We start from the raw sequence: 13189 nt of genomic DNA, 5'->3' as shown, positions 1-13189 counted from the left end.
TCCGTGAAGAATATATTTTATTGACAATCATAATGAATACCTTTCTCTAGCAGCATAAGCTAGCTCTTGTGAAGCCAAAAATTCAAACAGTAAACACTGACTGTGACTTGTTAAAAATCTAAGATACAAGAGATTAAAGTTGATTTGTAGAACACATATCTAAAGTTGATATATAGAACACATATCTAAAGTTGAGCTACTTGGAGAATAACTTTTGACAATGGTAGATTTTAAAAGGAAAGAAGTTCTATTTTAATGAAGATGATGATTCAACCCGTGTCACTGATCTCCATCTAATTTTTAGGGAACAGAAGCTTATTTCATGGTAATAAATTGCTGCACATCTCAAATCACAGTCAGATAACAAAGTAAGTTTTATATTGTTTTGTGTTTTTAGTGGACCATGTTCTTTTTAAGGATATGTTAACAATTTTGTGCCCTTTTAACATTTATCTCTAAATGTAGTTTCTCCTTCAAAAGAGATTGATAGTGATCTGAGTAACTTATTCTTTGTTTGAAGAGTAACAAAAAAATACCACTTGTTTTATATATATTTTTTTATAATTTAGAGTACAGCAGTTGTCAATAGTCTTTTCATTAGTCATTAACAGGGGTATACAACAAACAATATTGTCCAAAGTCTGATTTGGATCCACCAAAACAATTTGATACATGGATCATATTCAAAATTGATATGAACTAAATCTGGTGAAAAAAGAATACTAAATTTGAGCAAAGGGCTACATGATCGAATCATATCCGAATTTGTTTGATTGTGTGGTTAGTTTACTGGCCAGGTTTAGTTTTATGTAAATTAGATCCTTAAGATTTGATATACAATCTTAAAAGCCAGATAAAGCCTGCAGTTACCCTGCAAAATAAAGAAAAACAAGTTGTTCAATGTTCATTTTAGAAAAGAATTAAAGAATATGAGGAAATTAGGAAATGTCACAACTCGCATGCTTATTACTAGTTTCAGTAGGACAATTAAGTGATTATCATCAACTAGTGACCAACTTACCTTTATATAACAATTAACATGCATGCATTTCTGGATAAGAACAGGTAGAGATAGAAGTCCAATTAATCCAGGCAAGAGTGATATTGGATTATTTGTACATGCAAAACGTGAAATATAAGTATATAACCGTGTGTGTGTGTGTGTTGTGATGGCTTACACTGGACTGTTGCTTAAAATTACTTGAATTAGATGTTACATTATAAGACAAGACAGCAGTGATATTAGTTATATATCTTTGTTACGATAGTAACATTCTTGGCTAGTACAATAGAGCATGGCACAGTGACTTCCAAACTTGATATTGAGTTTGCAAAACCAATTTGTATTTAGGTTACAGAAATAAAGATTCAAGATATGCATATGTGCGCGCACTTGCCCAGACTTCTGCCTTTCCAAACAACATAGTTAAATACTGCTGCTCGTGTAAGAAAAGGAGTGACATAAATATCTACTGTATCCGGCTTTAGTGATTCATAATTTCGATAGCTTTTCTTTTCTATATACTTGAGATTAATAGAATCAAACTTAACAGATAATGCAAAAATTGTAATCACAAATCTTGGTAAATTTTCATGAAATTTATGTCGTACTGATGATTAGCCAGAATGGCCAACAAGATGATAGCCCTGGCACGATTAATCCTTGGTGAAGCTAACAGGGCAGCTGTGAGTCGAGGAGATCTAACAGGGCAGCTGTGAGCTACACTCAAGTCCTTGAAATATTAGAAAGACAAGAACTTTGAAACTAGGTGGGAAAAACACAAGTTAATATGATTGCTGATTGACTTGCAAAGGTTATCAAGGATTATCTTGTCTGAAGATAGATAAGAAGTTTTAGGACATATATTTGTTTGGGCATAAGTTATCGAATCAGATTCGCAGTACATCATGCCCAGGGACCAATTTTGCTTTGATGCAGATGAGGTCATTACCTTGCCTCAGGCCCCCAAACAACTAAAGGTCCCTGATTCACAATTTTCTTGGCCAAGACACACTGACATATCTTTAAAAAAATCAGCAACATAAAATATTACCAAGGAAATGGAGTATTAGGCTCGGATCATATTTGAGATCCGGCATATAATAAATGCATTATAAGTAGCAATAATAAATATGCAATCATAATCATAATTCATAAACATCATTCCTCTGCTCCAGGCTTTTGGTGTATAAAAAATAAAAAATAGTTCTGATTGTTACGTAAGGGAAAAAAACAAGAAAGAAAGATAAAAATTCTATGGGCAAGAGTGGAGGAATCATGTGGAATTTACATCAACATTCACTTGCAAGGAAAGGAGGTCACCAGAAGCTTTAAGAAAGTGAGCAAGTATTTGATGAAAATGTTGAGAAATTGGTGCCAATTTCCGCCAAACACTTGGTGGATTTTACCCCCATGAGATTTTATGATGAAGATGATAGATTTAGGTTTGCCTCATGTCCCTAGAACATGGGTCTGGGATTTGAGTTACCAGTGTATAGAATGAGGCCATGAAGTTTTACAAATAATATTAGACTTCTACAACAGTTTATTTGTTAGAGATTTCCAGAGAGGTAATGATGTACATGCATTTCTACTTGAAGCTAGCCACACTTTAACACTTACACTACACTCAAAACTATGATAACACTACATTGTCATAATTCACATGTTAAATAACAGTGGTTAACAGGACAAATAATGTAGGAAGCGTAAAACCAATCTCGTACGTAATCACATGAGCTGATATTAAGCTTTTCTTGCTTTTTATTTGAGATAACATATTCAGAAGATGTTTCTTAAATTGCACAATCGCTTTAATATGCATTACGCCTTTACTGCTTCTATTGTCATATAACGTCAACATTAGATGCCGGTAGACTTCTAATACACATTACATCACTTCGAAGTAAAGGAAATCAAAGTCTAAATGCAAATAAATAAGACAATTAATATATAAGAAAATCAAGCACCGGATACACAATCTAGAAGTGTATTCTGAATCCGACATTGTCATTCTCAAGATTCCATCAAGAATCAAGATAATATGATCAACACAAGAGAGCCATTGTATCAACAGGAAAATTAAGAGTATTGTTCTGCAAAACATTCAAGGATCAGAAAAGGGGCCGGATGATTGAGCACAAGAAGATCCACTTTACAGAATCGCCACATCCAGGTAATCTCCAATCTGTAATTAACAATGCTCAATGGAAACAAATTCATGGTTTGCAAATTATATGTTAACACAAAGAGACACTAACTCACTTCGAAGTCAACGTCTCTCAATGCCAATTTACTATCGTCCGGTCTTCTTGGATTTGGAACAGATGACGTTCTTCCGACCTTTAAATAGAATCAAAATTAAAGAATAATGAGCCATACAAGTATTATACATTGCTAGCTATCCAGACTCGCAGGAAACTTTTAGCCAACCCCTTGGACAAAGTATTTAAATGTTTAAGGGTCTTACTTCTATATTCTTGTGTATAATTTTAACTGGAAGTCTGAGTCCTATATAATATTGCAATTTGCAAGCAATCCTGGCATATTTCTTTAGCTTATAGAATTTACTGAATCATTTATTTAGAAATTTCCCTATAGTTATAAGCTGCAATTCACAAAAATTACAACCTCTGATGAAGCAGAGAAACTCTTAAGACGGTGGATTTTATATGGTTAATCCACCTAAGTTCATCAGTTCCTGTTTTATTCCATAATGTTTTGTATTTAAATTCTTATCCTGCATCACATTCTTGACTCTTTCCGGTATTTAGGGTATATATGGAAGGAAAATGTTATGTTCTGGAATCTACAATTTCAAGAACTTGAAAACTGAAAAGGATTTACATAAAAAATAAGGAGCGATGTGAAACCACTAAACCAGGTGTCAATAATGACTAGAGTACAATATCTGACAATTTTTTCTTTTAATAAAAACACAATGCACAAGCTAATGTCGAGTGCCTGAGTATACATCGCACATGAAAAAAAACAACTATTATCCAATAAAATGTGAAACTTACCTCTCTAACTACAAGCCGCCCAGTTTTACTAGGATATACAAAAGCAAAGGACAATGTTGCATCTCTTCTTCTGGCCTCTGGAGCAACCTCTTTGACCTGAAATGAGCCACAACCAATACCATAAGGCATAATCACCAAATTAGAGTTTCTCAGGAAATAAAAGTAGCATGCAAGCAGACTCATGTGAGGTTTTAAATATTGGTGATCATATGTCATAAAATATGGTTTTGTTCATCATTTGAATTATTACTTTATAGGGGGAGCAGATAAGGTGAACTACCCCAGTTTAGCCCATCCGGCTTGCTAACCATAAGAACCCCATCAGAAGTATCGAGGAAGCCTAATAATAAAGTTCTGATAAGGCTCACATAAATAGATAAGCAGCACCAAGTAAGGGTTCAGGCTTCACGGTATTTAATTAACTACATCTACAAGCTACTAGCAGGTACTATTACAGCACCCACGCTAATAAGTGCTAACTTCAACTTCAATTAAGTGAGATGTATTAATAATACATTGAATACTACAATTTCAGGAACAAAATCATTAAATCTGCATATACAAGTAGAGAAGGAAATATGTACCAAATCAGTTAGCTCGCGGAGCGTGGCATCCTTCCATGTATAAATTTGGACCTCATCTTTAGGCTCCTTCCCTCTCACTGAAAAATCTTCATTAGAATGATGAGCACCAACCTGCAAAAGTTACATTAAAATTTGGGATGAATCTTTTAGTTACTGTCTACTGAAAGACATATTCATTTAACATACGATTTTGTAACTAATTTATTTCACGGCAACTTAGTCTAAATTCTAGGAAACCATAAACCACGTGAAAACCTGTCTCTAAATGGGGTGGGGAATATGGGGACCCCCCCTCCTCCCCGAACCCGCCCCGATAAAATGGGGAATGGGGCAGTGAGTGGAGACCAAGTATTTTCCCCGCATATATATGGGGCGGGTATGGTATGTATGTGATACCCGCGGGTGAACCCGCCCCGTCCCGCCCCGCTATGTGTGTGTTTATAACTTACAATATAATATTGATAATTTTGTTGATAATATTATACAATATTCATATTATATGATTCTATATTTATAATTTTCTAATTATTTTTTAAATGTTTTAGAGAATATTCTAAATCTTCTAAACTAATATCACATTTTAGTAACTACTTATGTAGTGCGAATTTCCAACAAAATTATATACACTAAACAAATAATATTTCAAATAAAAATCATTAAAAATAATTAATTTGAAAAAAAATTACTAAAAGGGGCGGGGCAGGGACTACACATTGCCCGTGGGGCGGGGATGAGGATTGAAAATAAATCCCCGCGGGAACATGGCAGGGATGGGCCAAATATTTCCTATGGGGGCGGGTATGAGATTTGAGATCCCCGGCCCGAACAGAAAGCTTAAGAAACAGATACATTGGTAGACAGACTAGCCACTTTTTAGACAAACTAATCATTTTTTAATTGAAGGTAAATTTAATTACTTTAAAGCTTAAGAAACAGACACATAGGTGGACAGGCAAACAGACAGTCAGAAACATAGATGCACGAACGATGAATTTATTCTGATTTTAGGAAATGCAGCCTTTGAGGAAGACAATGCGCTAACAAGAGATAATCAGTGGTTACATTAACAATACTTACAAACAAAAGTAAAGTAAATTGTGTCAATGGCACATTATGCTACTTTTTAAGGATTTCACTTACCTTGGTGAAAACACGAAGCAAGAGCGGACATGTCTGCAAATCACCATGAAATAATCAGTATTATTAAAGACAACAGGTTGGAAGTTATTTTTTTATCAAATACTGTTTCCAGAAAATATATAAAAAAAAGAGAAGTGTGGAGCTGATAGCATTATAACCAAAAAATGAACTCAGCCCGGAAAAAGAAAGATTCAAAATAAGAAGCAAAATAGGATGATGTCCATTAGTTTTAGAAGAAATAAGAATATCCATCTTAAAACAAGTGTAGTCCTCACATGAATGTATTAAGCAAAGGAGGAGAATCATCTTCTTTAATTTGCATGAGCAAAGTACTAAAACTTCTTTGTTATAATCAGATGAAGCACATATCCTAAGGACTAAGGAGAAGCACATAACAAATAATCTCCTAGCAATGCTCTAGCTGGTTTATAACATTTCTTGATGGATGCTTTATATTAAATCCTCTCTTCTTATTTTACAGGTGTGAATATTATATGCTTAATTCAATGACAAGGTTTTTTAGCGAGCTTCTTAAGTGGGATAAAACGAAGCTTGCATTACTAGGGTAGTCTTCCTTTTTAGGCTTTTACAAGTTGAGTTCTTATCCTCCTGAAAATATAAAATTATCTTGCAATGTTAAAAATAAATAGCTATGTTCTAAATCGCATATCTCAATTCTTTTGTAAAGCTCTTTACCCTTCTTCATATCTTTCATGCATGTTGTGATATCTAATGACAGAAGTATGCCACATCTTCCCTAGTCAGCATGACTCAGAATGCTCAAATGTAGAACCTAAAAGAACATGGGGTCAAGCATTGCCACATTTTTTATCCTATTTTTTGTATGTCTTGGATGACTATCTCCAATTTTACAATACCAAAGTAGCCACTAATTTCCCATATGTTCTACTAGTTACGACTTCACTTTGGTTCACAAATAGGACATTTCACTTGATTTGGAAGTCATTGCATAGAAAATATAAGAGAAAAGTGTACATGAAAAGTACATAACAACACTGCCATTAGCTAATTTCAGTTCACTTGTTCTACTAATAAGTACACAACTTAAGCACTTAAAAGAACATAACATCGAGAGTGTTTCCAAATAATCTGTGTATTTAGCTAACTTAAAAAAGACGGTAAAATCACCAATTTTAATAAAATACCTAAATTCAGAAGCCAGCAATGAATGAAAAATTAAAAAGAAACATAGCCTTGAAAACAGAATAATAAACAATGGACAGCAGATATAAACCCCAAAAGATGATATCTTTAATACATATATACAACAATAATCAGATTGAATAAATTTCTGTAATAATTATAAGAAAAGCATAAAGATTAAAACACACACACACACACACAAAAGGAGAGTGGGGCGAGGAGCGAACCTTTTCGCGATCGATGGGTTCTTGATTGAGTGATTTAGGAGGAGGGGGAGGTGGAGCATGGTGTGGAGCTCCGGGTGGTACCCGAACCGAACCCGAATTATAAGGTCTTCCTCCGCCTCTTCTTTGCCCGTCCATCCTATTCTGTCTCCTCTCTCTCTCTCTGTACTTCACCTTACTTGACGGCTGCAATATAGCCTCAGGTCTCCACGTCCGGAGTACTTGTAATTTCTTTTACTTTATTTCTAAGGTATTTTTTCATAAATATCAACGACATATATAACCCGTATCTGTATTTTTATAAATATTTTTATTAAAAATAATATTTTTGGTAAATTTTTTTATTTTTTTTGACTAATTTTGGCTTATAGCCTTAAAAATGAGTATCTGTTCACAACAATTCTCGGGGTGAGTCAGGATCGAACCCAGAATCTGGGACGACATAATATTTTTTACTTTTTGATATTGAAATATTGAAAATGCTGATCGCGTAAATAACAAACCACACCAACTCTAGTGTTGATTAATCTTTTCAGGTTTTTCTTCTACATTTTAAATTCCTTTTATTAAAACATGTACTTATTAATTTATAAATAAGACATTGGATATTTTTTTACTAATTAATACAAAAATATAGATCAAAAATATTAATTAATAAACTTAAATCTTGATATTCAACTAGGTGGTAATACGATAAATATATTTGACTTACATTATGTAATACAAGCTCGTATCTATTAAATATGAATAATATTTATATTTCTAATATATTATATAAATTCAAGTATGTATTAAAATTATGACCCATGAGTATTGCAGGAGTTGAATCAATATTGTTGATTTATAATATTTTCAACCTTAATATACAATTAAGCTATAAAAGATTGGAAGATTCAATTTTATAGCCTATAAATCATTGCGAAAAAGGAATAATGTGAAGAAAATTTTATCACTAAATAAATATTTTATTTATTTTGCAAGAGGTGCTATAACAACTGTAAATTTTGTAAACCGATTTCCGATTTTAAAAGTCCGCACCAAATATGAGTCAATATCATATTTTTCTTTTTTTAATCGGATAGTTTATAAGGATCCGAGTCAAATATAATCTACTAATATTAATATTTTTAATTTATATTATATGATGATTATTTATTTTAAAATATATATTATATGAGATATATTTTGAAAAACCGAAAAAACATCATATATCACAACTCAAAATGAAAATTTACATATTTATTAATATACATCACTTGAAAATTCAAGCGTCATTTTTGTTGTATTAGTTTACAAACTGTACTTAAGATGTGATCATTAATATATCTTTTCTTAAAAGTTTCATCAATTTATTATTGTATCATTCATGTTACTCAATTGAGAATTGTGTTTTGAATATTATATGTAGGTTAATTCGATGAATTCTTTTAGTATATTATAACATAGGATTTATATTACAATTAGTATTGTAAATAAGATATCACAATCATGAAATAGTGATATATTTAGTTTTTATTTTATTTTTTAAAGTATACTTTAAAAAGCCTTGCTACTGTCTTTCACGGAAAGATTTTAACAATTTAACTATTTGGAGTTGTTATTTGATTTCATTTCAACACGTGGCTCATAATATGAGCATGAAATGAGCAATGAAGATAAATATCAAAATCTCAATATACTACTTTTAATAAAGCAATATAAGATAGGCAAGTGTGATCCTGAAATTTCAAACTTTAAATGATATAATTGAAAGCGTATTATAAGTATGATTATGGGTTTTGGATTATTATTGTTATGTGATATGTGTATTGTATCTATCAAATAAGAATATTAAAGTGTTTGGAAAGTATTTGTTTATCTTACAGATTATCATATTTTGTTTTATGGGTTTTGGATTATTGTTGTTATGTGATATGTGTATTGTATCTATCAAATAAGAATATTGAAGTGTTTGGAAAGTATTTGTTTATCTTACAGATTATCATATTTTGTTTTATGTGTATGTGTTACTTGATCTATTACTTGGATCGATTGATTTCTTGTTGAGATGTATAACTCATTACTTACAATTTCAGACTTCGTTTAAAATTCGAGTTGGATAGCATTGGAGTTCGAGGAGAGTATATTGACTTTTGGACTTCTATAACTGCGTTTTTGTAATAGTCATCTTTGTAATTAGATTATTGATCAATAAATTGAGTTTTATTTTAGTTTTGATTTAGAGTTATTAGTCAGAAATGGTGGGCTATTACTGTAACGACCGAGAAAATTACGCTTGTATTATATTATAATAAAGATAAATTATGTGTATTATTATGTGATTAAATGTGTTGAGTCATTAAACCCTAATTGTTATGTGCTACGTGTTGTCTGTTTTGATCCGAATGTGATTTGGATATTTATTGAGTGTTTTATCGTAAGTTATATGTTTTATATTAAATCCCGTACAGCTCAAACAGTGTTTTAAAAACCCGTATTTCAAACAAAATCATTGGGCCTATTTTGCCAAAAACGACCTATACCATATTGCTATTCTGAACCCCTAGACGTTTTACAAATTTACCTTTTTCGCGAAAAACGACTTTTCCGGACCCCTTCGGTTGCCAAAAGCCCCACAAAAATCACATTTTTATTTTATATGATCATGAAATTATCATACATCATTCTTCTTTGCATTTTTGTAATATTCATAATTTTTGGGAATTTTTAGTATTTATTTTATATTTATTGGATATTTAAAAATTCATTATTAATACCCAAAAATTATAAAAATTGGGGCCAAATATTTTTATTAGATGTATAATTAGCCCCTTAATTTTATTTAGGGGTATTATTTTCAGTACTATAAATAGCCGTTTTATTATTAATTAATTAGATAATTATTATTAAAAATTCAGAAAATCAAGAATTAGGGTTTGTTGGTGAAAAACAACTGCAAAATTAAATCCTTGATTTGAAGGTGATTATGTTATCCAAATCTATCATGTGAGTAACCAAAACGATCCTTTTGATCTCTACTTTCTATTCGTGTAACCAATTTCATGTTTTATAACTTCGAATTTCAATTCGATTTTTAGGGTTCTTGAACTAATTTGGATATTCGCAAATCGTTGTGTTTTGATTGATGAGAGTTATATGAATAGATTGCCCAGGTTGTGTAGATGATTATGCGTATTTTAATTAATTTTTCTATTCCCGGAATTGTGATTTGTGTTGTTGAGTTTTCAACCCGTTTTCGAATCGGGTTTTGATTGATTGAGGCTTATACGTTTGATGTTGGTTCAATTTGATAGCACAGTTAGATTCTAGGTGTCGAGGGCTTTATTTTCCATATAATTATGCTAAGTTTCGTTACGATTTCCGGGTTGGCCGGAAAGCGGCGTCGCCGCCGCTGTCTTGAATCGGGAACGTCCGGGAACGAGGGATGAAGAAGGAGATATGCAGGAGCTGGGTTCCAGGACTTTGGCAAGGAGAATTCACGGACAAGCAAGCTAGGATATCCCGTATCGGTGCCGTTTTCTTCGCCGGAAAAAAGACCGGCGGTGTCGGAGTTTTGGCCGGGCAGCCGTGTTCTTCACGACCTGTGGTCGACCCGGTTTTCGACCCGGGTTTGATCCTGGAAACCCTGAATTCAATCCCTATTTCCTGTTTCTGATTAATTTAGTATTTAATTATATTTTACAAAATCAAAATCAGTATTAATAAATTCTAAAAATCTAATAAAAATTAGATTTAAATTCTGAAAATTATTAATAATAATTTCTAAATTATTTTATTAATTTAGAAATTCGAAATTAGTTATTTAATTAAGTATTTAATTATTTATCTAATTATTATTTAGTTATTTATTAATTAATAATTACGTAATTAATTAATAAATAAGAATTAAAAATAATTGAATAATATGATTAAGGTTTCGATTATTAGTTAAATAATACGAATAAGTGAATGATACGTCGGATTATTATCTTTATTCTTATTCGAGTGATAGTTATTCGAAGAATATCGTAATAATTATTTGTATCGAATAATTAAATACAGATGATCGATTAATCATTTAAGTTGTAATAATAACAGTAATAATTCGTTAATTATACGAGGAATGCGAGTAGCTCGTATTTATACGAGTAGTTAATCGTTGAGTTAGATTATGATTAAAATAATAATTATTTATTCGATAAATAGCGTAACAGTTAGTTGTATCGATTATTTATTTGTAAATAATCGATCTAATCGAGTAAGTGATAATAATTTGTGAATAATTGTAATAAATTGTAATTAATTCTAATAATTAAGGATTAATTATTTTAAAATATAATAATTATTAAATAATTATTTAAAAATATAATTAAGGATTATTTAATTATAATTAATTATTTATAATTGATTATTAATTAATTAAATCTTGTTTAATTCGTAGTAATTAAACCGTTAGTCCGATTTAAGTGAAACGAAGACCCTTAGACTCAGAAAATGAAACGAATTCAATAAAAATAATTGTAAGTCATAATTTATTCCGAAAGAGAGTCGTCTTATGATAGTTAATTGTTTATAGGCCCTAATATAGGTAGAATCGAGTCAAATAAATCCCGAAAAATTATTAATAAAATCAAATATGGTTAGTTAATACATGTATGAGTCTAGTATCGATTATAAAAATATTTATAAGTTCAAAAATCCATTATGTGCTTTATGTTTTATGTGCTTTACATGATTATATGAAACTTATGTGCTATGTAATTATATGTTTAGATATGCGAGTCAGATAGAAACGTATGGGTAGATAATTAAGGTTACATGGTATCAATTCGAGATACGCGTATGAAGTAAGTTATCTAAACGACTATCTTTCTATGATTGATCCAGTATCAACAAGGCAGATCAAGCAGGAGACAGAAGGTGGTGAATTGAACCAGGTTAAGTACGCGCAAGGCAAGTTTTTCCCCTATTTTAAGTCCAGAATAGTGAGTTATACCCCATTCTCCATATCAGTTACACTTTGATAATTCTTGTTCATATACACTGTTACGCAATTATTGATTCTTGTTTCTATTTCATTTCGATTCTTGATTTCTCCCAATTTATTGAATCCTCTATTCATATTCCAATAATTTTATCCTTGTTATATATACTCTGATATATCCTGATTGTGGGATACATCAAAAGTATTCCGATTGTTCCGGATGCTAAGCTTTGGACTGGATGGTTACGATACGGGCTGGGTTTTACCCAGACCTTTAATTAATAGGCCATAGTTGCCTGAGTACTCCTTATGTTGGTAGGGTCTATGCAGTTGGGTATAAATCCGCACTATATCCTGACTGATCAGCGGGTTATAGTGCATATGTTGGTTCTTGTTTCCAGTCTTTTTCATTGGGCACTCACCAGTATTGGCAAATTGTTATTCTTTACAGAAACAGATGGTTGTACAAACCAGCAGCTTACCGATTCATTTAGTCTTCTCCTTTACACTATATATATATATATATTGTCGCAGGCTTGTTGAGCAATTTTGGCTCATCCCCTTTTATTGTTATTCCTATTATTTTACAGCTAAGGTAGAGAATGAAACCCATCAGAACTCGCATAGTCAAGAAGCGAGTCAAGCAGCGGGACCCTCTTCTACCAAGAGTGTTCATCCCTATCCCAGAAGAAAGTTTTGAGCTACCGGATCAGGTGTAATAGGATAAGTAATAGTGATGAGTTGAATAAAAGATGTTTAGTATGAGATGTAATTAGAATAAAGTTTTGTAACAAAGAGAGTTCTTGAGACAGATTGTTCTTAAACTGGTTTGTAATAAAGTTAGTGTGTCATTCTTGTTTTCAAATCTTAACCTTAAAAGATCCTGAGTAGTAGTAGTTCGGGGTAATTATCTTATTTATGTTCCGCTTGTGCAAGATTAGTGAGTAGTTAATATTAGTAATGCCCCAAATCTATACCCCGGGTTTAGAGGGTGTTATAGTTGGCATCAGAGCTTAGGTTTTGACCCTTGAAAACAAGAACGTTAGAGTTAAGATAAGATAGGAAGATCATATAAGATAGAAGTAAGAATG

General features: G+C 31.8%; 1 protein-coding gene across 1 annotated transcript; it reads right to left on the bottom strand.

Moving 5' to 3' along the window:
• Positions 1–2928: 2928 nt before the first annotated feature.
• Positions 2929–7365, bottom strand: LOC141668570 (histone deacetylase complex subunit SAP18-like). The gene is made up of 6 exons (XM_074475502.1): positions 7139–7365; positions 5748–5780; positions 4608–4718; positions 4024–4119; positions 3266–3343; positions 2929–3188 (listed from the first exon to the last, which is right to left on the bottom strand). The coding sequence occupies exons 1-6, from the start codon at positions 7271–7273 to the stop codon at positions 3156–3158; spliced, it is 486 nt and encodes a 161-aa protein (XP_074331603.1). The 5' UTR covers positions 7274–7365; the 3' UTR covers positions 2929–3155.
• Positions 7366–13189: the final 5824 nt, after the last annotated feature.

This window comes from Apium graveolens, chromosome 6 (genome assembly GCF_009905375.1).
Source record: "Apium graveolens cultivar Ventura chromosome 6, ASM990537v1, whole genome shotgun sequence".
In the NCBI taxonomy this organism is placed as follows: Eukaryota; Viridiplantae; Streptophyta; class Magnoliopsida; order Apiales; family Apiaceae; genus Apium; species Apium graveolens.
This window is presented reverse-complemented; position numbering and strand designations above follow the sequence as displayed.

Bases quoted from the DNA above. Each gene is read 5' to 3' on its own strand.
- LOC141668570 (XM_074475502.1), bottom strand. From the start codon at position 7,273: ATGGACGGGCAAAGAAGAGGCGGAGGAAGACCTTATAATTCGGGTTCG. The intron at 4,719-5,747 runs GTAAGTGAAATC...TAACTTTTGCAG, and splicing joins TGCTTCGTGTTTTCACCAAG to GTTGGTGCTCATCATTCTAA. The intron at 4,120-4,607 runs GTACATATTTCC...GGCTCATTTCAG, and splicing joins TCCGCGAGCTAACTGATTTG to GTCAAAGAGGTTGCTCCAGA.